The sequence below is a fragment of the Xiphophorus hellerii genome, chromosome 6, assembly GCF_003331165.1.
Source record: "Xiphophorus hellerii strain 12219 chromosome 6, Xiphophorus_hellerii-4.1, whole genome shotgun sequence".
Classification (NCBI taxonomy): domain Eukaryota; kingdom Metazoa; phylum Chordata; class Actinopteri; order Cyprinodontiformes; family Poeciliidae; genus Xiphophorus; species Xiphophorus hellerii.
In genome coordinates, this window is record NC_045677.1 from 16790764 (window position 1) to 16818627 (window position 27864).

Consider the following 27864-nt stretch of genomic DNA (forward strand, 5'->3'; position numbering starts at 1 on the left):
GAAATGTTTTCAAACTCATACCCCCTCATCATGGAAACAACACGAAGAATGTTCATATGACGCAGCTTTTAAGTTGGAGGCTATCGATAGCCGCTGCATGTAAGCTCGGCGTGAACGAATCTATGGTTCCGCGTTGGAGACGCAGGTCTGCGCCCTTAATAGCAGATAAATTGGAAAACCAAGAGCGGCGGAGATACCAGCGGTTTATAGCCCGGTGGTTTATACATGTTTCCAGTTTGTTTTTTTTGTTTTTTTTTTGTTTAACTTTGTGGGTGCGTCTTATAGTGAGGTGCGCTCTATAGTCCGGAAAATACGGTAATTACATTTTATGGACTTTCTGATAGTAAAGAATTGCAGTAATCTGGCCTTAAAGTTTTTCAGCATCACTCCTGGACAGGATAATCATATTGGAAAGGATGCCAATAATTAGCTTCCTACCTTTGCATATTGAGGAAACTTCTCTAAGTCTGGAATTTGACTCAGCCGTTATCACATACATGTGCTCTGATCCAAGCCATTCCATTGTGCTCTTCCATAAAAGGGAATGTTTCTGGGGAGCATAGCTCACAATTATGTTGCCAAAAGTTTCTCTCACCTGAACTGTGGAACTGTGGTTCTCTAAAGGGCCCTCCAGCTTTATCATGGGCCTTTTGGCAGCTTTTCTGTCATTTTAGGTGGACATATTCTAATATTTTGGCATGTTTGCAGTTATGCAGACCTCTTTCCATTTCCGACAGTAGATCACATAGTCCTTTATGAAAATTTCCAAGCTTAAAATATTTTTGTTATAACCTAATCCTGCTTTGAAACTCTCCACAGCTTTATCTCTGACCTGTCTGATGTGTTGCTGTCTGTTGTATGTGCAACTTTATGTTGCTCTATTTCATAAAATCCCAGCAGTTTGTGGCAAAATGTGAAAAAGGGCTTCTGAATACTTTTACAAGGCACTGCATGTACTAAGCAGAGCATGATTCCCAACATTCCCAAAAGTTTAAATAGTAATTATGTTCAAAACAATTTACAGGTTCCAAGATAGAAGATTTTAGTACATCATTTGAAATGCTGCATAATGGAATTGAATAATTAACTAATGATTTTGTGTCAGGTTTATTCTCTTGTCCTACTGGGAGGACAATAATCTGAATTTATATGATCGTAAATAAGAAGGAAAACCTATGGCTCCCGTGCAGCTTTTCATTTGCCAACAATTTGTCAGCTGTTTTAAAAGCTCCTGTGACTGCTTCATGAGCCTAGGCATCAGCGGAAAAGATTTGTGCATTCTTGATCAATGAATGAAAGGATGCTTCGAGGCTTAGCGCGCTGGTGCCAGGGAGTGTTTTGCCTGTGGAGAAACGCTGCTGTCGATTACAACAGACTGTCATTTGTCTCTGTGCTCCTGTTTTTGTTCCAGTTTTCTCTATGCTCCACAACTAGCTCATGCGAAAGCGTTAGGATGGTACGGGGGCGATTTGTACAACAGCTCGCTTGACTCACTTCCACCTGAAGAAGTGGAGCAGGATTTAGCTTGCTTATTGCCAAGGAAACCAAAAGTCAAGTGGTTGTGTGGTGAGGTGCTTAGCAATAATAAATAACCTAGGCTGCTGGGGATGCAAAACAAGAACCAAGCAATTAGTTCTCAACTCAGGGCAATTGTTTTGATTACTGTTGATGTTTTTCTTTAATGATGCTCATAAATAAGTATATTTGCCTTTGTAAAGAGTGCAAGAGATGAATCCCATCTCTTACAGACCAGTTGAATATTTTGTTATTAAATCAATGGTTTTTATGCATAATAGCATCTTCATAAAGAGTAGACCATGTACATTTAATACCGCACCAGTCGATTTATGACATGCTTTGAGTAATTTGCTACTGCTTACATGATTTATAGTTAATCAGTCAACCCTGTAGGAGCCTCCTCTTTGTGACAACACTATCTTCCAAGGCCGTAGCACAAATGACAGATATCCTGTGGCTTCCTAATGAAATAAAAGAGCATGGATTTATTGGAGTAGCCTGCTTAGAGTCACCACTAAACTAATTTGTTCAACAGTTAACCAGCTCTGCACACAGACATAAAGACATAATCCACCCTAATGGAATCATTCAGTGCACAGCTTTCAACAATTGTGTGATTTGCCGTAAAACACAAAAGGCCGGAGGTGAGGATGGATGGATGACCTAGTTAACGTTGTTTGATTTCAATCATCGTTAAGCATCGTAAAGCTTTATGTCATTAGCGATCTCACACACAAACAAGAGCATAGCAGCTGAGAGCCTACACTCTATGTAGAGCTTGCCAGGAATAGTAGTTTGTTTTTTGCTCCTTTGGGTGGGGGGGTTGGTTGCTGAAATTAAGAGAGATTGGCAATTGAAATAAAGTCAATATGCACTTTGCTGAGCACACAATAAATGTGCTTAAATGCAAATTTTCTGTTAGTGTGCTATGGGATGCATGCTGATGCAGCATTTATTTTGACTGTGAGGTTGTCTGAGCGCTCTTATTTGTCTATTTGTCAAAAGCTCATCTCAGCAGCAATGAGATTTCTGTCTGCAGACTCATGTTTTACACAATAAATTCAACAAAGGGCTCTGACAAAAGGACTAGACATTTATAGGTTTTGAAACATTTGTTTTGGTTTTATATATAATTGAATCAGAGGTTTACATACACTGTATGAAACCCTAAAAAGCTTAAGGAACTGCAAACTGTGGGGATTAGTTCACGACACGATGAAATTTGACTTGTGTTACTATAAATCTTGCTTTTTCCCCAACGGCTGAAATTTGTCTTTTAATCTATTAGACTTTGATCATATATCATTCCACAAGCTTTTCACAATAATTTGCTGGAATTCTGATCTATTCCTCCGGATCGAACTGATGATACAGAGTCGGTTTTGTTTACCAACTTGCTCACACACAGTTATTTTTAGTTCTGCCCACAAATTGTCTGCCAGTCTGAAACGAGGGCTATGTCATTATGGCCAAACACTTAAATTTTAATTTAAACAGTCCACAGAAAATGTTACCAAAAAAGGAGTGCTGTGTTCCTGGATGCATTTCTGGCTGCATTTCTAAACTGTAATAGGAGTTTTTTATGGTGCTTTTTGAGCAATTGCTTCTTCCTCGTTGAGTCGCCTTTGGGGTCAAGCTGGTAAAAGACTTATTTCACTGTGGATAAGAAAACCCTATTAGCAGTTTTAGCCAGCATCTCCACAAGATCTTTTGCTTTTGTCTGGGTATTGATGCACACATTTTTACACTAAAAACACATGTTCACCTCCGGAACACAGAACCCATCTGCTTCCTAAACAATAAGATGACTGGATACTTTTATGCTATTAACTTTAAAGTAATTGTCTGAACAGATGAACTTTGCACCCTTTCGGACAGAGATCCACAGTTCTCTCCCTTATATCTTGGCTGATTTATGTTGGTTTCCAATTATTGTCGCACAAGGAAGCAGTATGTTTGAGGCGCCGACTTAATATTTATTTACCGGTGTGCGGTCAATTAAATCAGATGTTGTGAGATAAACAATTAGAAACTTACAAGGTTCTGACATCATCATCTGGGCTCTTCCAAATTGTTTAAAATTAGTATAAAATTCTGAAACTGAAAAAAGTAATATAAAATTGTTTAAGAATACTAAATACAATTACCGTAATTTAGGTCATTTTAAAGTAAAGATTTAGCCTAACTTATTCCCAGACAGTCAAAAAGCCCTTGTGTCTTTTTCATAAACGCACAGTTTAAATCGTCGGTTTAAACTGTGTTAAGACTATATCGTACAGCATTTGAAAACAGTGAATAACAAATGAAACAAAATAAAATGATCTTTTCAATTTCAGTCACTTCATTTTGAATTGTTTGGGCAAGAGCTCTATCTTATTTCAGTGTGCAGATAAAATGAGTAAATGAAGAAAAAAGAAAGGTTTAATGAATGACTCGTAGAATAGTCTGCTACATAATACAACATAATTGCTGGACCATGACATTTTACAACAAACAAAAATGTTAGTGATCATGATGGCTCACACGTTTAGCAAAATAACATTTAGAAAACAAACAATAACAGATGCAAAACACTTTCCCAGAAAATTGAACAACATTGCAATGGCATTGAACAGTAGACGGGAAAAAAAACAATATTTTACAAATTACTTTTGAAAATGAATCACAGAGCAAAACTTATCAAATAGTCTCCATGAAAACGAGACTTGGCTTCTGTTCATAACTTTCTATTCTCATCTGAATTATTAAGGGACCATATTTGGTGTCAGTTTGTTTGTGTGCCAGCTGTTCTAAACATCTGGAACATGAGGGGGTATGTGCCAGAAGCTGGAGCTCCCTCATTTATAATATGCTAATGCTGAGCTGCCTACAATGAGGCAAAGTCCCAACCCAGACTTGGCTGCTTTGGGGATGTTGTAGAGATAAAATAGCATGGTGTATTACAGGAATGTGTATTTGCATGCATGCATACTACATTCCAATTTCTGGTCAGAGCAATTGTTGATATGAAACAAATGCAAAGAAAGATATAAACCTGGAATGTGTTACATGTGTTCTTATTGTAATGCAGCCACAACAAGCAGGGGGAAAAAAGCTAAACTCCTCTCATTCACCACCCACCTCTCCCTCCTTCACTACTTCTGTTGCAGTTCCATCATAGAGTGAGCTTGGCTGCCTAAAAGAAAACAATCAATACACACCAGATGCATATTAGGTCATTGTTTCATAGCACTCTGTGTTACCCAGCACTACAATACCGCATACAAAATTAGCTGATGCACAAACTAATCTTGTGTTTTGCGTATATCCAGTCAGATCAAATATCTGGTTTAGGAATACAAATTGCAGTTACAAGTGTCTAGGGTACAAACAGACTCTAGTCATCAATCCAAGCTGTCAAATGTTTTTTTTTCTCAAACGGAAAGGGAATTTCTCATTACGCAGCTGAGCTGGAGCCAGTTGAATTTGTAATGTTTTTAGCTGTTTGTCGTGACACTGGATGCTATTTGCAAATCTGGTGAACAAAGTGGCAATAATTAGAAGCAAGACATGTATACCAGTTGTCAGTTTCTGTTTGAAATTGCTCCTCCTTGTCACAAAGCACCTGACTGGCACTAAAAAAGACGATCATGGAACGGACAGAAGCACAGAAGCCAAGCACCCAGCATCCGTACTTGGCATCAAATAGACCTTCTTGTACTGAAGCATCCTGAGTTTGAATAAAACATGAGTGGGAAAATCAGAGTAAAAAATAGCAGCACCACATCAAGGACCCTTGCTGCTCACAATTTCAATCAACCGTCTGTGCCACCTGGCCAGAACATCTACCAACCCCTGTAGCAAGATAGTTTAAGCTGAGAGGCTGTTTAGTACATGTTGAGGGAAGATGTTTGGCTGTGATGTGCTTTCTACATGAAGGACGATATGTAAATGGTTGTTTCTGAATGCCTCTGAAAGCAGCATGATGGGGTACTTATGGCTCATATTTATAGAAACTATGAATGCATGCTGAGCAGAAAGAAGAAGAGAAGGCTGAAAAGCTGCAGAGAGAGCATCATATTTTACTCTCTAATGCTGCTTTCAAGTGCTTTAAGACAACATGCATTTTATTTACTCTTGTGAAAAAAGACATTTAAATGTTCAATGACTGGGAATGATGTTAGATATTTTCAGTGAGGGCAAAATGTATATATTGTTTGGACAAGAATTTCATGCATCAGGCAGATGATGAATGTTTAAACACAGGCATTAGTTGCAGGTGTCACCAGTGCAGTTCCCATGGCGCAGTAGCTCTTTAGGACCATTCTGCTGACTAAGTGCCTTCTCAGAGTCAGACTCCCCTCAATGCAGCTGCAAACCTGAGACGAGTTCAATCGAAGCTGCACTGCAGCATTCAGCACTCCCTCCAAACTGTGCCATAAATCCCAGGATTCATTTTGGAACTTAAACATTTGGGCATAAAGCCCTCGACCGTACCTAATGCATTGGATGGTACTCTCTTGTACATCTTTTTTTTCTCGTCAAGTAAAATAAAAATCCAACCAGTTTTGTTGTGTGCTCATACACTAGTAGAAAGGTTACAACTGGCAGGAATGCACTATTAAGTTTGTTTTTAATGATTAATAGATTTTTTGGGGGGAAGGTGGGATGATATACTGTTTAAAAATTCAATAAATTTTGAAACTAAAATTTGGGTGAACTACTTGTGATTTAATGTAAATTTCCTCACATCTACACGAAGGGTTGTGCCATGTAAACAGACTCAGATATTTACATTCAGCCCCGCTAATGTTTATATAAAAAATACCCTAGAAAGTCACACTTTGACTAAACCTTTTGTAATCTGTGGCCATATTGGCACAGTGTTGTTTGCCAAGCCTCTGGAGTTTTATTACAGGAGGATAAATTAATTGTGGTCACAGAAAAAAAGTAGCTCATACCTTAGAAATTGTAATTGACAAACCAACCGAAGCCTCATGTCATGTGGTGATAGGCATAATAGTTAAAGCAGATAAACCTCACAACATCAGTGAAACATGTATGAATGGAAGATCAAGAATAGCGAGAGTTAGCCCGCTAGTTAATTGAAAACATCTAATTTAGACAAAGTCTGAAAAAAAATTCAATTCAGATACTCTAATATGAATTTAATTTCACGCCGTTCATACTTGTAAAGCCTTTAGCAAGCCTGAATAAAAACACATCTGCAAAGAAGTGTGAGCCAAAATTTCTTAGCAATCATGTTAAAGACTCATCGCTACAAACTCTTATTGCCAGCTGTTGTTTCTGGTAAGGGCAGTGCAACAAGTTAGAAGGTTTAGGGGCAATTGCCTTTTCAAACAGGCCCTGATTGGTTTGGAAAGTTTTTCCCCATAATGCATGAAATCATTTGAAAACTTCCTTTTGTGTTTACTAAGGTTATCTATTCAAATATGCTTGATGGCCTGAAACAACTGAGTATAACCCCTCCACCCCCCAAAAAAGAAAGAAATTTTTAAGGGAGAAGCACTTTTTTAAACAACTGTAGTTAAAAATCTTACACAATATTTAATTGTTCAAAGTAGTGCAGCAACTCCTGTTTGTCTCATTTATTAAAAAATAAAATAGCAATAATAGATCAGCAAACAAATATATATATTTCAGTTATTTCCTTCAGAAACGAGGCTCTAAAATATATATAATTTTAGAACTTGGAGATCAGGTTGGAAGCATCTTCTTAATGGATGTGGGAGGAAAGTATTGCAGTGTAAATTATTATGTTGTAATAACTGAAATTATGAAGATATATTGTAGGAGCTACAGGCCATTTCTAAATAGAAGGAAGAAAGATTATGTAATGTCACCTGTGCCTGAAACAAAGAGCGATATTAACTTTAACTTCAGCAGAACAAAATGAGGTCAAGGGAAACCTGAACTTCTCTGAGATTTTGTTCCTCCCAACAGTGTGGTGCTTATTGAGCAGAAAAAATTCAAATGTCTGTCAAAGAAACAGAAGCATCTGTGCAGATAGAGACCCTCTCAGAGGAATGGTGCAGTTCTGCCTGTCAGTGTAACTATGTGGCCGAGCTTGCAGGAGGTTGCTTTCATTTTTCGCAATTTCTTGGCTTTTGATTTTCACTTGCCTCCTGTCAAGTGGTGTGATTGCATCGAGATTTGGTTGCCTGGACGCAACCTGTTCAGAAGGCTGTGGCTGCAGAGAAATAGGAAGGCAAGCATTGTTCACTTTCGACTTCACTGCACCTTTCATTATATGACACCAGCACAGACTGTGCTTTCCTAACAGAGATGTTAATTTCCTCCTTTCCGAGTCAAGCTGGTGCCTGTGATTCTTAATCACCTCTCCTGAAACTCTCTGTCTAAATTACCCCAATTTAGCCAAATGGGCTTAGAATTTAAAATGACAAATACTCTGCTGTAAGTATCCTTACATTGGACACCAAAAATATGAGAGAAATACTTTTAATTTATAGATCAAATCAAAAATTTAACAGTCTAAGACTTTAGTCCTGAAAGTTGGTTTTTAATCCCTAATAGTTTTCAATATGAAATTGTTTCATAAAGCTGCCATATAAGCAAATTTGGTAGATTGGTTGCTTGTTTGAATTTCAGTAATGGTAACCTGTAAAATTGAAAATAACTTAGAAAATGGATTATATTCATTATAGATAAACTTGTGAGTAGATTGTGAAGTTTATGCAAGCCTTGGGGCAACACTGCTCTCTAGTGGAGGTTTTTTTTATATCACTTCCTCCTATATATACAGACACAAACAGACAAAGCTGACCAGCTTTTTAATAATCAGATAAAAATAACTTATTTCTTAATACTACTAAAATATTTAAATGAAATAAAAAAATAATGGTAGTAGGAAATTATCCTTAATTTTAATTTTTTTTTTTTTTTTGCAATCTTCCTAAATTTCATCATTATCCATTGTCAATAGATAACTATAAAAAAAAAGATCTCAAACAGCTTGATAAGTCATGACTTGCATAATCATTTCACCAGAATTTTTTAATGAATGATCGGTAAAATGTATTTTGTGGGAACATTAAGATCCCCATGCAGTTATAGTAACAGTAGGTTCTTTATCCTCTTTATTAGCTTTTCGTATCAAGCAGTTTCCAGTAGTAGACAACAGGCAGTATCACATTTACAATGCTGTTAAAGCTCTTACAGTTTGTTTTATTTTTATGTTGTTTTACTAGCAGTTTATTTCTTATAATTCATAAAGCCTAGATACGGAAAACATGTTTTGGAAGGACCAACATTGTATATATTTTTTTCTTTTCATAAAGTAATTAGCAAAACCTTAACATTGCTTTCTTCTTTTCTTCAGAACAACATACAAGTCACATGAGTTAGAGTATTATCGTCACATGAGAGAGGTTCTAAGCTAATCCTTCTTTCACATGTTGAGATTTATTCACTCTGCCATCTGTACAGTAGAGTGTCAAAGAGTTGCAGTTTCACTTTCTACTTGCTGCAGAACTTCACTCAGCAGGAACCTCACTGCCTTTTTTTAACAATCTGGACATTGCACACATTTATTACAAAAAGGCGTGCGTTGAGTTGTATTTTTTTCCTTCACTTATTATCTGGTTTTTAACACTTGATAAACCTTGTCCACATTCATGGCCTTACAAACGCATTCATACCTGATATACGTTTTTCTCATTTTGAAACATTAGAGCATAAAATCTTGTTGTTAATAAGTTGTGAGATGGATGGAAAAACTCACCTGGATTTAATTTTATTCTTTACAAAATAACAGTCTAAATTGTGGCATGTATTTCCTTACACACACAATCTGAAGTGTGGTATGTATTTCCTTACAGAAATACTTTCCCACATTTCTTCAGAATTGCAGTGTCTTTAGCTCTTTTAGTTTTTCTCTTACTTTTGACCAGCTTTTCTGTGCCTTCTTAAAATGAACCCCACAGCGTGACCCCGTCACTACTATGTTTAGTTTTGATGACGACATGTTCTGGGTGATGTGCAGTGTTTGTTTTCTCCTGCATGTACCCCTCTCCAGGCAGGCCATAAAGGTTACATTTGTTCTCTCCAGACTATATAACTTGCAAAGAAATGACTTGGTTATGGTTTGATCCTCATCAGTTTTTCCTGAAGGTCAGAATTATGAAGTAGATGACGAATCATCAGCCTGATCACAGATTCTTCAAGTTGAGGGGTTTTTTTTTTTTTGGTTTTTTTTTTGCAGGGTTACCATGGCTTCTCTTGGTTGCCTATCTGGTTTCTATTCACCCAGTCTGCCAGTTTAGTAGATGGTCGCAGCTTGGTACAGTTACAGTTGTGTAATAATTGTTTTTACTTTATGATGAATCGAACAGTGCTCTCTGAGATGTTTGAGCTTTGGAAAATTACTTTTCTACTCCAGCCCTGACTTTACCTTTTCAATAACTTTATCCCAGTCCTGTCTGCTGTCTTACTTGGTCTCCATGAGGCTGTTTGATTACTTTCTAACAAGCCTATGAGATCTTCACTACTTGATTTATTTTACTAAGAATAAATTACAAACAGGTGGGCTCTGTTTCCTAATTAAGTGACCTTCTTATACAGTTGGAAGCACTTACGTAATTTTATTTAGGGGTATCAGACCACATGGGGCTAAATATAAGTACAAACTACACATTTTTGATTTTGTTTAACGAAGTTTTATGAACCATGTATAATTTTCCTTCCATATCACAACTATGCACAACTGTGTGTTTTGCTGTCACATAAAACCTCAATAAAAGAGACTGAAGCTTTTGGTTTAAGGCATACTGAATGCTTCAGGAAGGCACTATACCATATTCTTTTAACAAGATGTATGACCTGAAACAAATGTATTCTGTGTTATGCTTTTTTTGTGTTGTATGAAGCTCCCCTGAGAATATATTCTTTGCCTGCAGATGTTGCTTTGAAACTTGGCATTTACCTTTCTGGTGATGCATATACTTTTGAAAGTATCAAAGTCTTCCCTGGAATAGCATTACATTTGAGGACAGTTCTTAGTTTGGTTTCTCCTCTGTGTTTTTCAAGACATCAGAGTTAGTAAAATACTGTATATTCCCTGTGAGAGGAAAATGCACTGCCGTTCCTTCTAAACCACACAAAAGATTTTAGTCGCTGCAAAGCTGGTTCCAGCTTTCACCAACTTGGGTCTTGTTGTGTCTGTTGTTTAGCATTGACTGTATAATTTATTGAGTAGGTAAGAAAAAACCTTTCCACAAACAAAAACCTGATCATTTCAGGGAAAACTGGATGTTGTTGTTTAGAGAGTAAAACACAATTTCACTTTTTTTATTTATTTATTTTTTTGCTTATTCTAGTGCAAATCTTTACTGTAGAATGCAGTTTAATGTTCTTCCTTCTTTTTAAGAAGGCTTATTTTTATTATCATAATCAAGCTTTTCTCTTTTTAACTGTAGTGTCGTGTAGTCATATGAACTCTAAATTACCTTTTTGCAGACATTTCCCCCTCTCCAAGACATTTGAGGAAAGTTTACATAGTGATATTAATTTGAACTTATATAATCTTATATTCCACAAATAATGTTGCTGAGATTGTTAAAAACATATTGTTTATGAACCTAAAGCTGTGATGGACAGAATATGACTACTTAGATACCTGCCATATTATTTATTGTAGTAAATGATTTTTTCTGTTAGCTTACTCAGGAACATTTTGAAATTATTCAAATTAATTCGAATTAATTCATTAGTTTTATCATTCAGAGTCGGCCGAAAGGAAAACTACTCACTGAGTTTGTTCCTTCTTTTGAATGAATGACTAAATACAGTTATTTAGTCATTTATTTATTTATGGACAGAAATGTTCATTTTAATGTTTAACTTTTTTTTCCTGAGTGTAAATTTGTCTTCTGATTTTTCTAAGTAATTTAAAATAGAACAGATTTTCAATTCCATTTTCTCCGATTTTTCTTTTTTTGTTGTTTTCTTTTCAGTTTTTCTATTCTTCTAAATAAGAACTTATGTGGGTACAAAAACAACATTCAGGGCTCAGTTGAGTGATTAACAAAGGGATTTGTTAAAACCACACTTATTTAGGGAAAATTGTGTACAAAACATAGGGTATGAGTGTCAGACCAACAATTTGAACCTGCAAAACTGATTAAAAATTTCTCAGCAGTTTCTGCATTTTTTATGTTTTGTAAAGCACGGAATGTCTGTCCCCAAATTAGGATTTCTAACATTTTAAAACTTCCAAATTAACGTCAACTGTATTTCCTACAACATTATCAACTATAGCCACTAGAGGGCGACATCTTAACAGTCAGATCCATATGCTGAGCAGCACCGCAGTGAGCATCATTTCACATTTTCTGTGCTTTTAACTGTTTGTAGCAGAATAACTGTAGCACAGAATATTAATGAGATATTTATTATTTAATCAACTTTATTATTAATGAATATAGTTTTTTTTAGTTTATTATTCCTCACAATCACTTAAAAGTCTTTCACTGAACTATATACAATTTCAATGGACTTGTACACAAAAATGAAAAGTTGCTTGTATTTATATTAAAATTTAGAAAGTCACATTCATATTTAGATAGACTAAAACAGAAAGACTAAAGCTCTAAATGATAACAGTACTGAAAAATTAACATCCTTCTGCTTATTCCACTGGGAAGTAATAGTCAAACAGCTAAGCACAGTCCCTAACAGTTAGCAACAGCATTTTTGTATTTTTCTGTTGGTGTCAGTGGTTGAGCTGAATAATATTCACGGTGACTAATAATGTCAAGAGAGAGAGATGTTGTGCAGATAAAAAAGCAGATACATTTTATCTCCCAGTTATTTGTCATTTCTGCTCTACTTGTTCTGTTTAGCTTCTCGTCTGAATAAAAATGTCCAGATTTTTGCAAGCATTTCCATCTGCTTCACATAATATAAATCTACTGTCTGACAAACTGAAGCTGACATCGCAGAAGGTGGAGACAAAACCATCATCAAAAGGCTGTGAAAATAGTCATATTCTGAAGATAAATCTATATTCAATATCTTTTTATCTTATGTCATTTAGACTTTGTCATAGAATTGTGTTATATTCTTACATTGAGTTAGACAGAGAATAACGCAGAGAGCAAATGACAGATGGGAAGAGACAGAGAGATAGCATGGCGAATGGGTACAGCAGATTTATAGTGACAGGCTGCTCTGTCGGAAGTTGTAAGATTGTTTCACCCAAAACCTGCATCACAGCCATGGAAACCAGTTAAATCTAGAATCTGTCCTTCAAGTAAAATACATTGTAAAACAACACCGAAAATCCTTATGCAGGTCAAGTAGGATTAGCTGCAACTTCTTAGAGGCTTCCTGGAAGACTAAAAGTACACTTGAAGTTAAGTATTTGACTGTTATGTATCTGATCAGTGATGTGTTAACAAAGAGAGTCCAGTGACATGGCAAGCTTCCAGTTATTTTATGAGACTTTTTGGAATAAGGTGGTGGCAATTTCTCACCAACCTAACCTAACATACCTAAGGCCCATTTTGAACAACAAGCAATCTATGTAACCAGTTCACCTCAGAGAAAATAAGAATTTATTTATTTTTTTATCCAAGGAACTTCAGCAAAAAGTATTATCAGCAGGCTTAGACCTAGCTCTAGATCACCACTGACTCGGTGATGTACAAAAATATATATAAAAAACACTACCTGCAGGAAAAATGTCAATATCAGTAACAGAGACTAACCTGACATTGTGTAGGGTTGGATCACATTAATATTTCTGGGCTTTTAAATGACAACCAGATTGTCTTTATCTTTTGTTTACTCACAATGATTTGAAATACAGTACAGACCAAAAGTTTGGACACAACTGTGTGTCCAAACTTTTGGTCTGTACTGTAGGTGACTGATAATTTGAAAATAGTTCCATCTTATTTCTTTGTCGTTAATTGCCACAGTTTATGACAGCTTAAACACAAAATAAACCCTAAGTGTTGCTGGCACCAGTGTTTGATTTTTAAGCTGTTATGAAAGTCCTCCAAAGTGTTGGACAGGAAGTTGGCCGACATTCTGTTGCAATCACCTTATTTACTGTGGTTCACTAAATGGACAGTTGAAGTTGTTAGGTGGATGTTTCCTTTAAACATTTGGGGAAAGCCATGCTCCTAAAATCATACGAGTTTGAAGGAACCAGGCAACGAGAAGTAACACAATCTTTAAAAAGCAATAGTATATTTTAAGAGATTTTCCCTCCTGTGTCTTTTGATCTTTGAACCTCTGGCACTCCAGTAGCAAACAGGCTAAATGGAGGGGGGAATATAGCAATATTTACATATATATTACATATATATATATTTACAGTAAAGCAGACATATCCTTCTGGACGTCAGGTGAGAAAGGCTGATTAAATCTGACCGATGTGCTGGAGCAGTGGTTAGGGCTGGCTGACACAGTGCTGACATAAGGATAGTGCTGTATACTATCATTACGGTTTACAGCTAACAGATGGCCCCCTTTTATCTGCTTTTCTAAGATTTATCTGATAAAGCGAGAAATCCTAAACACCAGCTACACTATGCAAAGATTATACATAATGCTTAAAAAGAAGTAAAAGTCAGTAACTCCTTGCAGAAGTAATGTGCACATACTTTTAAATGGGGTCAATTTCTAATTGCTTCGATTTAAACAAGTGAGAAATGTAAATAAGCATACCATAATAAGAAGTAGAAACAAGACAAAATATATACAGTAAATACATAATGTGACTGTTCCTGACCAAGGCATTTGCAGCTTAATGGAACAGTTGGTATCACTGGTACTTTACAGGAAGAGGTTCTTGGGTTTGAATCTTAGTCTTGTTATGGATTCTGTGTTTTCCTCTCTCTCTTTTATCTGCTTACACGCACACTGCTACAGCTAACACAACCATGTTTGTGTGCAACTGTCGCCAGTCATACATAAACATACTGAAACTGATTAGACTACCCTTTAGGGAGGGTACAGATTACATAGAAGAATAAAAGCTAAACTCACGCTACAATCTTTGCCTCACTTGGTGTTACCCCTAAGGTGTGCTAAGTGACGCCCAGCGCTGGATGTTGAATGCCACTCTGTATCTGTTGCATTTGTATGACTTGTATGGCTTGAAACATTTGGCTATTTTTAGTCAAATCTCTTAACCAAATCTCATTATTTCTCAAGATAACAACACTGAAGCGTTCTGGTAGGGTCCTGAAACTGGCAAACAGACCTGGGTTGTATACAGAGATAAAAATGATAGAACTACAACAGTCTGTATGAAGCCTTGGAGTTTGCATGTACTCCCTGTAAATGTGTGGGTTCTTTCAGGCTATTCCTGCTTCCTGCCAGAGTCCAAAAACAAAGCTTTAGGTTAATTAAACCTAAATTGAATACTCTAAATTGCCCTTACTCTACACTGACTACTACTGTATGTTGCACTAGCCTGGTTGTTTGTCCTGTGTGTCCCTATGTTGTGATAGACTGGAAACATGTCCAGAGTGTACCCTGCTTCTTTGCCGAGTGATCACTGGCAACAACAACCAACCTCCTTGCGGCCCTGCAAGAACACGCAGATATAGACAAGGAATAGATGGAAAAGCATTTTCGTCATTCTGGTCAAAAGAATACACATTAAATCAATTTCGTAACCTTCTCAAATAGTTTACAAATGAGCTCTGGCTTAGAAGAACCTCCCTTTTTCACAAATTTCTGAGTTTAAAAGTGTAGCAAGATACAACATAGCACCTTTTTTGTCATAAAGTAGGCAACTGACGGCAAGTCAATGCAAGCACTGCATTGCAATGTGATAGGAGTAGATGTGTGTGCCTCCACCTCATTTCAGAGAGAGCTTTGATGCCACTGGAATAAGCTGGGGCTCATTGTGGCAACATCAAAGACACTCCCTCCTCCCCCACAACAATCCCATCTCAGCCCTCAGTCCATTATCAGTCACTGCTCTACAGGAAATGTGCTTGGATGTGCCCTGGGGGTCCCATGTCTTTTGCATTGTTAATGGGTCATTAATGGACCGTTAATATTTGCAAGGATCACAAGAATTTACACCAAACGCTTTTGGAATCAAATTAGTGGGTATTTGAAATTTTTGAAGAATGATATTATTCAAAGTCTTTTTAGTGAGGGGTCTATTATTTTAAGATTAGTAATTTCCCATTCGAAATGTTAGTGCTATTGTTTCTTATGAGCCTTTAATTATTTCATTTATACATTTTGCCTTTAGAATGGCTCCGCATATACAGTAAGTTTTAGATACTCAGATCATGGAACATCATGCAGCAGATGTAAAACAAGCATGGGTGTAAATAAAAGCAGTTCAAATAAAATAACCATCTCATCACCTTAATTCTTAAATTACTTGATGGTTCTCATTGGATCATGCTCCCGCAGGATTTATTGAATCTAGTGATGAGATTCTCCATTCGCTTTCCATATTTCTATATCAGCAGTATGCTGTGATTAAATAATTATACACCAAAATATAGAATGACAGTCAGTGTCATAGTAGTACATAGTAGTATGTAGTAGTATGTATTCTACTGAATACATTCCACCTGAATGTATTCAGGTGGAATACATTCAAACTCTGCTTTTCAATAATGTGTTTTGGAGCTGTTTGTTTATTGCTAAGAGAAAATGCAACCATTGATGGTAATTTTACCTCTTTAGTTCATTTCTTTGTCATTTTGGTTTCAACACCAACAGCCCTTTGTAGATTTTATACACAAGGGCAGTCAAGAATGTTTGCCATCCTCAAGGTGGATTGTCATAGTTTGCTGCAAGGAAATTTGGTAATGTGACTCAAATAAAAAATATATATATACAGCATCAATGTGTGCAATATTGGAACTTTGCTTGAATGCGATATTTGACAGTATAAGGAATTTCAGGTGGAATACATTCAAACTCTGCTTTTCAATAATGTGTTGTGAAGTACCTAGATGGTCCTTTACCACTGATCAAGATCTTTTTGAGCAAGATCGAAAAGCTCAGGGACAGTGGTGGAGATAATGTGATGTCGGAAATAAAAGAAGGAAGAGAACGAGATGTGGGTTAATCATAAGCGATATCACCATATCAAACAATACAATATCCACATGCTGATGTTATAATACTGTACTGTGCATCCATACCACTCAGAAATACAAAACTATACAAAATGGTTGAGTACATAGTACAAACAGATTTTCTATGAGAGTAAAATGGAAGGAGGTTGAGGCAAAATGTGTGGTTACAGGATGAGATGGATGAGAAAGGGTTAAATGACATTTGAACTGTTACAATGATTTGTATTTATTGTGAAGGAAAATGCAACAATGCAGCAGGGAATAAAAAAAATATATATTACAAATAACAACAAAATGAGACATAACAGGCAATTAAGCAGAAAAGGAAGATTTTGCCATGCATACAAAGCATTCGTTTTAAATTGCTTAAGTTATTATATTTGTTTATTTCTATGTTTAAAAAAAAAAACAATTTCTCCAATTTTTATTTATTTTTTGTTTGTTTTTGTCTGTGCTGATTTATGCAAATCAATGAGTGTCAGAATTAGGCTTGTTCATGTGGTCTCCTGAATGTGGTGATCGCTGTAATTTGTTGTGCTGACGTTTTGTTAATTGAGAATAATCTTAGTGCTGATTAAACATAACAGAAGAATGATCACAATATGCAGGATAGTGCAGCTTGGCAACCTGTACAGTAGATGGAGAACAACCAACTTTTGCTCCGTTCACACAGGGTTGTTACAGGAGCGCACTGCGCAGCCAATCAGCTGCAGCCAGTGCTCACATCCGTTAATCGTGGATTAGCCACAACCTACTGCAGTCCACAGCACAAGGAGGGAGAGATAGTCACTGCCATTCACTACTCAGACTCTCTTATTATTAGCTCTCTTGGATCTGCCAGCAGCTGCGACTTTGCGCAACAGAATCTACCCCAGAGCACAATACGGATCTCAGGTAAAAAGGTGTGGAATTACCGAAGAGCGATCGACTCGGGATCCACGGAGTAGGTCAGGTTGGACTCGAAAGATGGCCCTTTAAACTGAATCCCCGCATCGTAGTAACATCGCTCCGATTTTTTTTCCCCTCGTCCGTATGTTTAAGACGGCAAATTACGCGGCGGTGGATCCCGCGTTTACCATCATGCACGGCGCCTGGCTTCCCACGGGGTACCGAGAAAACACGCCCGTGGTGGTGGAGAAACCTAAGAAAAAGGCGTTCAGCCTGGTCAAAATAATGTCTCTGAGTAACAAGAAGGACCGCGGCCAGAATCCGCACCAGCAGCAGAACCACCACCACCACAATAACAACATGCCTTTCACCATCCACTGTCAGATCGGGAAGGAAATCAAGCACATTTGCAGCAACTGCAGCCGTGGAAATAACACGCAGGACGGTGAGTAGGCTTGTGGGGCTTCGCCCTTAGCAAGCCCTGCGGTGTGACTGCACCTCAAGGCTCTATAGGGGCGTTTGATGGGCAGATAGGTCTCTCTCAAACAGTTCATTGCTTTATTTAGAGTGGCTCGATTTCTAATAATGTCATTAAAGTGAATAGAATTTGTCTGAGTAGAGGACAACTTCACGACTGCTTTGCTTTCCAACAAAAATAGACTTTCAGATGAAGTAATTTGAAATATTTCAATAGTTTCCCCTCCCCTGTTTTACTCCATAGAGGCCATGCAGCTTTTACAGCCTGTTTGCTTCAAGCATTTCCTAATTCAAAGTCATTACATCATCACTCAGCCATCTTGGTAGGCAAACAAGTGTTTTTAATTAAAAGTAGACACATTGTAGGACTGCAACAGGGGAAGTGTGTAGTGTGGATCTTGATGAAGACAAAGTGGGAGAAAATGCTGGGGTCAGTGATCGCCTGTCTTGAAGGAACCTCGGCACTTTAACCACATTACTAAGAGATAAATTGTACATTTTTCCTCAGTCTCCTTTCATTTTGCAGATTCTCTGTCTCATCTGCCAGGATCTTGAACAGATTGTAGAACGTTGCATCATCACAATGACCGCTCAACGTGTGGTCATGTGTTTCCTGCTTGAAAATGCTCCAGTTTGTTTATTTGAAGACCTCTTGGGTGGAGAATATATTTAATCTTAATCCCTTTGAACTCATTTCAAACCTACTCTTGCACCCAAAGTGTCATTCATATTACAGTGATGAAGCCTTTGAAGGTGTTTGATGTACCAAGCCATCACTTGGACTTTAGTAAAGTTTCTAAAAAAAAAGAAAAGAAAAAATGGCATACCATCATGTGGGTATTTAAAGTCACTCTGCTTCAAGTTGTTATCTGTCTCTAGACATCTAATGAAGAACATTTTAAAAATCAGCACCCATTGTGAAGTTATTTATAGATCAGCAAACAAGTGAGATTGCACTCAGTATCAGTCTGTTGGAGATATGTGTACACTGCATTACTGTCAGATTATTTATCCAGCCATCCCTTTTCCTGAGGGATGAGGCTGGAAAGAAACATATTCTTTTATGTCAAGATTAACTGAAAGAATGTCATGGATGAAATCTGATCTTGCTAGAGGTCATCTTTTATAAACAGAGGACTAACTCTTAACCTTTTTATTGCTCCAATTTTTTAGGACATTGATATTTTGTTATGAATACATCTAAAAATCATACCTACATAAAAAATAAATCCAGTTAGTTAATCAATCTATTCAGCAACCCAATTATTTCCCAGTATAAAAATAAATGATTGGCAGTGTCTGACTTTAAGGTTGTTAAGGTTAATTTGTGTAAAACAAACAAACAAACAAACAAACAAAAAAAAGATATTAATCTCCATTAGTCGATTGAGTTTGAGCTGATTTATACCATACAAGAGAAAATGCCCAATTACAATCACATTTACTCTTTGGATTTAGTGAAATACATTTTTCTGATTTAAATAAAGTTTGCTACTCAGGTGGGAGAAACTGTTCACACAGTAAAAGCTCGCTTTGAGTTCAAACAGATGTTTTTGGAAAAATGATGAGCAGCAGGTGGATTTTTTAATTATTATTACTTTCAAGAAATCCAAAAGAAGTCCTGTTTAAAGTTTGCTCCAATATTTTTTGTGTACATGCCAAACGTGGAAGAACATATTCTTCAGATTAGACAAAAATGAAGCATTGTTGCATGCTGGCAGTCATTTGCTGCAGGGTTGCTTTTCTTGGGGTGGGACAGTAATGCTGGTCAGAGGTGGTCTTTTTAACTGCTGGGTAATCCTGTTAGAAAACTTATTAGAGGCTTCAAAAGACTTGAGACCAGGATGAAACTAACAGGACAATAAGCCTAAATACTTAGATCTAAAGATATTTTTCTAAGAACAACCCAGTCAAAGTCCAGACCGAAATGCAATTGAATTTATGTGGCAGTAGTTGCAAATTAAGTGGCAGGCATCTTACAGCAATTTGACAGAGCTTGATATCGTGAGCAAACATTTCAGTCTTTAGCTGCTCCAAAAGGCTTGTAGCTCGATCTATAAGAAACAAATGCCCAACAGAGTTTTGAGGCATGTATTTATAAGAAAAATTAAAAACCATGGATCATAAGGTTGTAATGTGACAAAATTTGAAAACATTTTTCATGGTGCTGTGTGTTATCATTTACCTCTCACATTTTTTCAGCATTTTGGGTCTGGCCAAATTTTTTTGTCTCATTAGTGTGGTGGTTTGTTGCTCTTTGCAGTTGCATCACATTTATGTGTAACAGTTTGCGTTGGTACAAAATGCTGTACATTCATTGCTTTTGATGTCAGACAGTACTTTAAAGTCAGAAGGCTGGGCTTCATGAATATCTCATGAAGAGCTGAAAAATTCCCTCCATAATGAGCTGCTTGTCAGTCTGTTTAGTGTGGGTTTTTTTTGGAGTGACACATCAATTGCTCGGAATGGGGCGCAGCCTCAAACTGTTTGTACTCGGAGCACGTTCTGCATAATGATATCTGACGTGCAGGTTTGTTTATGCTCTTGGTTCAGTCTCATTAAGTTACTACAGATTTCAGGAAGCCACTCGGCACACGTTTCCCACCGCCAGGGCCTTTTAAAAAGTGAAAGAGTCTGCTTCTTCCAATTCCTGGTTCAATGTGCACAACGGTTTACCAGAAGATAAGCTTGTTGTTTATTTATTCATTTATTTATTTGTTTAATCATTTATTTACAGCTGAGGAAGTAGAGCGGCTGTCTGCCATGCGCTCCGAGTCCCTGGTTTCTGGCACACACACTCCGCCCATCCGTCACCGGAGCAAGTTTGCGACTCTTGGCAGACTCCTCAAGCCCTGGAAGTGGAGAAAGAAGAAGAGTGAAAAGTTCAAGCAGACATCTGCAGGTAAAATATTAGTATTCTTCTTCATTTCATTCGATGTGTTTTTTTGTATTGCACAGAGACAATAAAAACACAAAACAAAGCATGGATATAACGGCATTGTTTGATTTTATTTAAATGTGCTCTTTAAAATGTTTTCAGATATTTAAACTCGGTGATTGTCCAGGCAGCGCAATTGAAGGACACGGTGGCCTCATTTGTGGCTGTGTTTATTTTTATGGCCAGACGCATCCTGAAAGCTTCTGTCATTGTGCTTGAACCTTGGAGGCAGTTTGTGAGGCTGCACTTCCCAGACTGGTCACAAAATTCTCCCCTTTGCAGATTCTGAGCAATTACTCTAATTCCAGGCTGAACAGGACAAGCTGTTCTGATTCTGGATATGAAATTTAGGGTTCCCCAGAGTGAGTTTGCTGAATGATTCAGCCTCAATCTAATTTGATCCTGTTCTCTGTGATAACAGCTTTAATTTTGATTTCATCACTTTCCAGCAAACATGAGCCGGATTTGACTTTTTGGTTCACTCTATTTTTTTTTTTTCAGTAAAGATTTCTCTCTAGTTTATCTTAACCCCTAGACACCCCAATGTATCGACCAACTTCTCTTTCTCTGAATTGTCAGGCATTCAGCTCTGTACAAAAAAGCTGATCAAAAACATTCTGCCGCTTTAGATGCTTGACTGTTTTGAGGTTTTGCTGTATTACACCAGAGAGCCTGCTTGATAGAACAATGATGGAGTTGCTGTAAATCCTCATTGGTGCATTTATGCTTGCCCTGTGATAACAGCATCTCCCTTTTGTGGTGAGGGACAATAATCAAGAACCAAGAAACAAAAGATGCTTTTTATTCATGGTGTTAATGCACAGTGGAGCTGAGAGAAATGGCTCTTTTCATTCTTTTGTCATCCACTTGTTTTGTTTGTATAATGCTGCCGTTGCCAAATAATTTTGGTGCCTCTATTGTTCACACTGAATCCTCTTTCAAAGCCAGTGATAACCTGCCACGTCTAACTGCACTGCCTCAAAGTAAAGTTTCCATGATGTTTTCAGTGATAAGTGGTCTCCCAAGTAGCTCCCAAAGCTCAGGCAGCTGTTGTAGTCTGTCTGTGTTTCTGGAGAGACAATTCCCTGTCACATCCGTTTTAGGCCGAAGCATGAAACTAAACTCTTATAACCCCAAATAAAAGGAATGTGACTTTTTTTTTTTTGCCTCTTGCAAAAAGCAGCGACCAAAGCTGGCTCTTGCATCTATAGAAAAAAAAAAGTTAGAAATTGCATGAAACAGATTTCCCCAGAACTTACCTTATGCATTCCTGGAACTTTCTGGGTACTGTCCTGAGACTTTCACAGAAATTACATTCTCTGAGCACAGCGGCTGCTTTCTCAGAACTAACTAGTTTTGAACATTAGGCAATATAGGTCACCTTAAACGTCAGCTTTATGCATAAAATAAAATGACCTGTATGTTTCATGGAGGATTGAGTAATGCTGAAGCAGCTGGCTGAGCTACTTGCTTTTGCTGTGCTTTATCACTGAAAACATCATGGAAACTTTACTTTGAGGCAGTGCAGTTAGACATGGCAGGTTATCACTGGCTTTGAAAGAGGATTCAGTGTGAACAATGGAGGCACCAAAATTATTTGGCGACAGCTGACGGCAAACAAAACAAGTGGCTGACACTCCATTATGAGAGAGAGGAAGGAGAAAAAGAAAATGGGGGAGAGGGGAGACATAAGATGAACATAGAAAAATATGAGGGACCAAAACAAAAGAACTGGTTTTAAAAAAAAAAGCCCAAATATTGGCAACTGTAGCAGTGGTGACCTCGATTTTCATTGAACATTGAAATATGTCTATCTTTCCGCAAGAATGCTGCTAAGAGATTCACAGTATGATGACCTTGAGTAAAAAAAAAGAAAAACCCAAAATATGTAATTTCAATAGTATAGTATGGAATTAATATCCCTTATAGTAACCAATAGCATTTTACCAATTGTTGGTTCCTGAGGAAAACTGTTCCTCAATGGAAAAGGTAGTTGTGTTGTGATCCAGAAGTTGAGGGTTCCCTTCCTGCTTCCTCAGGTCACATGGCAATGTGCCCCTGGGCAAGGCATTACTCTATAGCTCCGATCATCCAATCACTTGCTCTGGCACTTTATTAAATATACTTTCTGCTTTGCTAATGGAATGATTAAAGATTGTAAAACTTCTGAAACCATAACCTAAATTATCTGTCAGTGATATGTGGGAAATATTATGTTGCTTTGTTCTGTGCTGTTCCAGAAATTTGACTAAACTTTCCATTTTGTTTTACTTGTCTTGGGCCTACTAAGACCTTAATTCTCTTACTTTGTACTGATGGTAACTTTTTGGTCTGTTTGCTTTTTAAATTAACAATGTGTAATTTTTCATGTTTCGGATGTCAGTGTTTTTTGTCTTCATATTTGCCCTCAAAACGTAACTGTTTATAAACGATTCTTGCTTCAGCAGGGAGCAAACCAGCCGCTGTGTATGCAGATGTTGTTATGGATAATTGGATGCTGATCTCTATAGAGGATTATAGATGTGGCATGATATTAAGTAGATGAATTCCAGCACAGAGTGACTGTAGTCTTCACCTCAGGAAAGGTGGAGAATGGGTGGACTGTATTATCATTTCGACTCGTAGCGCTTTGCACAGTTTTCACAGTAAGCTTGTATCAGTAATAGATCTAAGGACTCATTAGAACAGGCATCTGGTTTCTCTGATGTTATCTTTGTGTCATATTTTTAATCTCATTAGCAGATGAACAGCGTCTCTCCGAGGGCCACGTTTCACTGGATTAAATAGTAAATTTCAATATAAAGTACATATTTTGTATGTACAACCTGATTATTCATTATACATATCAAAAGCTTGGCAGGACTTCTGTAGGTGCAGAGATCTTGTTTTGACAAAACTTCTCAAGATTAGCGCTTTTGGCTCCCTGTTGATGAAATTCTCCATAAAAGTTTTAATGCCGTTTTTGTAACGCTCACTTTGAGCTACTGAGCCTCGGGGTTGGTAGAATATGTTCTGACTATCTGGGTCACTTCACAGTTGAATATCCTTGCCTTTTTTTCTTCTAAAAATCCAAGTGCAGCACTGAAATCAATAGAGGAGGAGGTTGGATATTGTGGCTGCATTTATTATGCTGTAAGCAGAGTAAGTAAGTGTCTATTTCTTTCTCCTAGAACAAATTAAATAGACTAGGCTTCTTTTGACCTCGAGACCTTTTAGAGGCACGGTATCCATCTAACATCGAAATTATTTACAGCTTAAGTGCAGGTTACTTTTTTGGGGACGGGGGAATGGAAACTCACTGTTCAGATGACTGAATGGGTCATGTTCAAGTGTTTATATATGCTAAAGAATGCCCAAAATAATTACCCAAGTCATTTGTCTTTAAAAGATGAATTTACCAAATACTACAAAAAATATATGAAAACCATCTGGATTTGAAGGACAATGAGGGGGGAAAAAGAACAACAAAAATGTATTTCTCATATTAATGCCATTCAGCAAATCAAAAATATCAGTTTATCAGTAAAGAAAAAAAGGTTTCCTATGAGGTATTACAAATATAGTTTCAATTGTGTTCATTAATGCATACAGCGTGACGATAATGTTATCAATTTATGTTTTTATCCAAAACTACTACATCCATCAGAAAAGGAGGAAGAGAATTTTATCTCTTTTAGGGAGTCTGTCATTCCCCCCTTGCCCCCAAATAAAATTTTTTAAAAAAAATCTGCAATCAAGAAAATGCAAAAACCAGTCTTGCTCACGAAAAGACAGATTGCTATGGCTGATTGTGAAATTGGAGTAGAACGCTCTCTACTAGACCATCCTGATGATATTGAAATAAAAATCTACCTTTTCATCTAATAATGAATGTATATTACGCAAACCGTTTTAAGGGGATAAAGAGAATTATTTTCTCTTCATGCTCAGGTGGTGTTAGACAGGTCCGCTTCAATTTGACCAATTGTCTCTTTTATTTTCTGATTGCACGTGGTTGGTCTTTCAGATCTGAGGACCTAATATTCTCACTCAAGCTTTTGAGTTAATGGTATTGCATAAGTGTGCACATCCCTTGCTCATCACAGTTATGTCATCAAACCTTGGATAATTGTTTTCCATTTAGGATGGGAAAAGAAGAATAATCCTTGAATGGATGATTAAACTGCCTTTTTAATAGTGACAATTTACCCCGGATTTCTCCCTGTTTGGTTACTTACTGACAATGTTTTTGTAGGTTTCATAATTAGACGGCAGTCATACAGATCAGGAAAGTCAAACTCTAAATTCATTTTGTGCAATTTCAGTGCCAGATTGCATTTTCCTGCCCTCAGTTCAATGTAAGATTGGATATCAGAAAAATCCGTTGTACAGTGGAGTGACTTTGAAAAATACTAATAAATAAAATAATAATCAATTGTAAATACATTATTTATTCAAATTAATATCATCTTTACCGTCACTTACTTGTTTATTTCACCACACTGTGCCTAGTAATTATATCCAAAATATTTAAGTAATTGTAATAATTTCCTGCCTGTTGCCATAATGGTCAGTGTCAGTATTTGTTGATTTGTATTGAAGTACAGCTTGAAACCATGGATATGATATGATTCCTTTCTCCATGCAGTTCCTGCAGTGCTTGAGGAAAGTAGTCTGGTGAAGTTGCTGCTTGCACAATTAGTCTAAAAATTGTGCTGTGTTGATTCTGGGTCAACTCTTTGATAGCTCTGTTTACTATCCCCTTGATATGCATGACCTAATGTTAAATTTGCTCCCTCATGTGGGGCATAATCAATTTTTAATGTGGTTGCTTGCAGGAAAAGCTCAAAATAGCATCTGCAAAAGGCACAATTTATTTGCATTTCAAAGACTTCAATTAACCACGTTACCAGGTTCCAGAAGTGGCTGGTTTTTTATTTTATGCACCATACTGAAGGTATTCTGATCAGTCTCCTTTTTAAAAATGGGGAAAGATTAGACGGTTATGTAATAACTAATTTCACAATTGGCTCCGATCTCAGACTGGCTTACGTTTGAAAGCGTTTACATACATTGTGATGTTTGGCATGTTTTAGCTACGTATAAAATCTAGCCCAACATGTTGTTTACTAGTAACATGCTAGACTATGGATCATTTGAGCCTCAGTGTTATCCGAATTATTGTCTTGCAACTTTGTCTGTCAGACTTTTGTATTTTTGAATTTCTTCTGGAGCTTTTGCCCTCAAGTCTGTTGTGCAGTGACAAAACGCAGAGATGGTCAGGGTGCCGTTATTGTCACAAATCAGCTCAGTAGTGCAACTTGCCGTCGAACACAATGCCATTGCCAAAAAATATCAGGCAGAGTTAGGACTCTTGAATCAAAAGCACAGATGGCGGAAGCTGTGATCCTTCTCCTAAGCAGAAGCCAAAGTACAGAAGCCTGGTGGGCGTCCTCTATGGGCAGTGTTGTTGCACATCCTCATTTCTCATTCTTACCTGATTCCTATGCAGGGATAGATTTGGATATAATCACCTTAGGTAGCCAAGAGGACAAGTGCTGCATTTTCTAAAACCTAAAAATAGAAGCAAAGCAGAGATCAGAATTTTGTGGCTTGTCTCCAGTTTTTGTGCTTTGCCCTACCAGTACCAATTTTCTCTGTTTCAGATCTATAATTTAGGAAGAAAGAAGAACAGTGATAACTGTTATCTTTTAGTTAGCCCTTCTGCCAAGTGTGGTCATTATTTATTTATTTATATTATCAGAATTAATGTCACCATGCATGTAAAAAACGAGTCACTGTAAAACAGTGTTCTACTAATATATTTTAAAATAAAGAAAACACAATTGTGGATATTATATTTCATGCCATTTTTAGCATCTAATATTTGTGATTAGCGTGGCTTACATTTCTGAAATGTTTGTCTCTGTGCATGGGGTACCATTAATGTACTGAAACCAGTGAATTAACCTGCAGCTATAATATGTGAAAAAAATTTAACATACGAGCACAATTGACAGTGATGAGATCTTCCTCCTGGCTGGCTCTGATTGGTTGTCTTTTTATTTATATATGTACTGTATATGTAATATTTTGTCCCACAAATTATCTTTTATATACTCTCACAGCATAGTGACAGTTTTAACAAACTACATAAAAAACATTTTGATTAAGATTACCTGCTGCAGCTTCAAGCTTTTCTGTGAAGTTTGAAAGTCAAAATGTCTTATTGTTTTCTTAGCCTCCTTTGATACAAAATATTTTCTAAAAAAAATAAACCGCATCAGCATTTGGCTGAATAAATAATAATTAGTAAGTATTTTAGCAGTGTTAGCGACAGACCAGCTTCACTGACTTTAATTGCTCTGCTGATGGTGTTCATTTCACTGATCTCTGCTGGACAGGTCAAATCTATTTTTCTGCCTGCTAAACTCCTTAAAAGCACAGTAAAGCATACTGTGTTACCATGACGACCACTAACAATGAGCTGCAGCTCTAGCATCTTTCTGCACACATCCAATACAGTGATGTTTGACATTTTGAAAGCACTCATATTTTGCTCAACAACGGGATGCAAAATATCTTGTTTCTGTGCATGTAATGGTACTGCAAGTAAACCCTGATTTTGTGAATAGATTTCTTAGAGTCAACAACTGGACACAGTCGACCAGGCCTTCTATAAAAAATAACTTTTTAGAGAGCATAATCAAATTGAAATGCTTGTAAGTGAACTTGCGTATGATTGATGTGGACCTGCTTGTCTTATAAAGTGCTTTCTAAAAGGCGCTAAAGCCAACTGAATTAATAAACATGCAAAAGATAGTGATGTGTTTATGGATGGTGGGAATTCACAAACATTTAACTAACTCCTCCTTTTACACTCCCAGCTTTGGAGAGGAAGATGTCCCTGCGACAGAGCAGAGATGAACTCATCAAGAGAGGAGTTCTGAAGGAGATCTTTGAAAAAGGTGAGTTGAATGC

The 27864-nt window shown here is 37.1% G+C and overlaps 1 protein-coding gene across 2 annotated transcripts in view; it reads left to right on the plus strand.

Annotated features, from left to right (window-relative positions):
• LOC116721930 (phosphatase and actin regulator 1-like) overlaps window positions 1-27864 on the plus strand; it is a 47676-nt gene that overhangs the window by 2594 nt on the left and 17218 nt on the right. Inside the window, exons 1-3 of one of the 2 annotated variants that reach the window (XM_032565964.1) lie at window positions 17346-17934; window positions 20704-20868; window positions 27771-27851. In XM_032565964.1, coding sequence (XP_032421855.1) covers window positions 17634-17934; window positions 20704-20868; window positions 27771-27851 — 547 coding nt within the window. In that variant the 5' untranslated portion in view covers window positions 17346-17633. Of the gene's footprint in view, window positions 1-17345; window positions 17935-20703; window positions 20869-27770; window positions 27852-27864 lie in introns of those variants that run through there. The other variant, XM_032565965.1, reaches the window with a different exon arrangement.